The sequence below is a fragment of the Frankliniella occidentalis genome, unplaced genomic scaffold (genome assembly GCF_000697945.3).
Source record: "Frankliniella occidentalis isolate FOCC.00 unplaced genomic scaffold, Focc_3.1 Scaffold314, whole genome shotgun sequence".
NCBI lineage: Eukaryota > Metazoa > Arthropoda > Insecta > Thysanoptera > Thripidae > Frankliniella > Frankliniella occidentalis.
The window spans coordinates 75,845-78,093 of NW_026267439.1; the positions used below are offsets into that span (position 1 = coordinate 75,845).

A 2,249-nucleotide genomic window follows, 5' to 3' on the forward strand; every position below is an offset into this window, starting at 1 on the left:
GGGGGGGGGAGTGTTGGACGCTGACTGCGGAGCAGGGGCGCTCCGCGGCGGCGAAGGTCTCTCAATAACTTGCTGTGAACCCTTCAACTTCAACGAGGGCTTTTTCGGCTGCCTGTTCGTGGCGAACGGGAACCAGACCCGCGTAACTTTTGTGGGGGGCTCGTCGGTTGGGATCGGATTCCACAGTCACGCGCGTTATAACCATCCCTATATAACGCCCCCCTTTCGACCGCGCGCGGACGCGGACACCCACCCCACAGGCGGTTGGTGGTGGTGGTGTGAAAAAGTTTGCCCGGCTGGTCTTTTCTTTTGTTTTCGACAAGTTCACGCGTAGGAAACGTTCGAAGCCGGCTCGGCAGCGAGGCAGAGGCATTAGTATGGCGTGTAGTGGTATAGCGGGGGCGGGGCACCCTCCCAGCCGCCTCGCTCGTTAGCAGTTTTCCGTTCCATTGGCCGCACAGAATTCACTCGCTCTCGGCGACCTCCCCCCATCACTCCCACGATCACCCGGACAAGCGGCGTGACTTAACCGCCTGATTTCCTCGACAATGAGCGAAAAGTTTTTAGCCCGACATCTCCTGCATTATTCGCTCCTTTTCTCCTCCATTTTAGACTGTGTTGCGTCATGCGATGTCCACCTGTAGTCGTTGCCCGGCGGCGCGGAGACCGGAGGGGGGGTGGGGGGAGTTATGTCCTCGAGCAACAAGAACAATCTCGGAATGACGTCATATTGACCTGTTATAACGTCCGGATCAAAGAAATAAAAATTATGCCCCGAGAAAAATGGTGTCCCTCCTCGTCATCCTCGTCCTCCGTCCTCCTTGTCACCTTGGGCACGGCGCAAACATCGTGCGCCCACGCCACGCCGCGAGCCTCCGCGCGCCACGCCACGCCAAGTTTGGTGTGGTTTACACCAAGAGGCCGTGTGGCCGACGGCGACCTCTGGGACACACCGCAGAGCACGCGGGGGTGGCCGGGCGGTCGGGGCCGCCGCCGGGACCCACCCCCGCCTGGTGCTGCTAATCAGCAGCTCGTCGAGAGGGTGGGGCGCGGGCCTGGGAGGGATAGGATAGCGAGTTACACAACGCAGACGCTGTTGCCCGAGGCCAGTGGAGGCGCTGGTGGTCGCCCCCTGCGGCCGTGGGTGGCCCGCGCACCATGAATGACGAGAGCCTCACCGATGCCCCTCTCTCTTCTCTGTTGCAGGGATGGCCAGCCTGCCGTGGGTGCCCTGGGCCACCAACCGCACCGAGGTGCTCTCGCCCGCCGAGATCGAGCGCATCGTGCAGATGCACAAGGAGTCCAAGCAGAACGCCGTGATCTACGTGCTGGTCGTGCTGGCGTTCTACTTCGTGGCGCTCAGCATCCTGGTGGGCCGCTACCTGCAGAACGAGCGCGACCTGGACCTCGTCATGTGCCTGGGCCAGGTCCTGGAGCGCTGCATGGCCTCGGGGCGGCGCGTGGCCGGGCCCGCCACCCTCTCGTCGGCGACCCCTGGACCGACGGCCCCGGGCGCCGCCCCGCTGCCCGCGCCCGCACCCCGCAAGTTCTCCCTCAAGCTGCCCTCCATCCAGCAGCCCCGGCGCCCGCCGCGGCCCCGGCACCCCATGACGGACGACGAGTCGTCCGAGACGTCCTCGCCGCCGTACTCGCCGGCGCTCCGCGGCCTCGCCGCCGCGTCGGCGTCCTCCTCGGACGAGGGCCCCCCGCCCTACGACGACGGCGGGCTGCTGGGGCCGCCCGGGGGCGGCGTCGCGCTCGCCAGCTGGTCGACGCACACGGCGCCGGGGCGCGCCTCGCCCGCCGTCGTCAGCGTCATGGTCTGCGACCTTCAGGACACGCCCGTGTAGGCGCAGGCGCCCCCGCGGCACGGGGCGTTGAAACGGGACCTACTAAGAACGAACGGCGCCCCCGGCACAGGACGTTGAGGCGGGACCTGCCCGGGACGCCCGTGTTGGCGTCTGACCTTGAGGGGGATGTTTGAACCCTCCGAGAGCCTGGACAGCCGCGAAGGTCAAACGTGGCAATCGCAGTATGGGTGCTGCGTGTGTATGGTCACGTGTATCATCGGGTCCTCTTACCGTCTGTGACCTCGACTCTCCCCGCAATGCCTGCCACCGCCACCCCTGGTTCAACAGAAATAGCTGTTACGGGCGCGAGCTTCATTTATTTACCCCCACAGCTCCCCCCTCCGCCCCGAGGGTGGTAGTGCCATGGGAGGGGTAGGTAGGGGAGGCGGGAGGGGGGAG

At 65.7% G+C, this 2,249-nt stretch overlaps 1 protein-coding gene across 2 annotated transcripts in view; it reads left to right on the forward strand.

Moving 5' to 3' along the window:
- LOC113215177 (uncharacterized) overlaps positions 1-2,249 on the forward strand; it is an 8,359-nt gene that overhangs the window by 4,175 nt on the left and 1,935 nt on the right. The window contains exon 2 of one of the 2 annotated variants that reach the window (XM_052273923.1): positions 1,207-2,230. The exons of the other annotated variant lie outside the window; for it this stretch is intronic. Within the exon in view, the coding sequence (XP_052129883.1) occupies positions 1,209-1,850 (642 nt within the window). The 5' untranslated portion in view covers positions 1,207-1,208 and the 3' untranslated portion in view covers positions 1,851-2,230. Of the gene's footprint in view, positions 1-1,206; positions 2,231-2,249 lie in introns of those variants that run through there. 2 annotated transcript variants of the gene reach the window in all.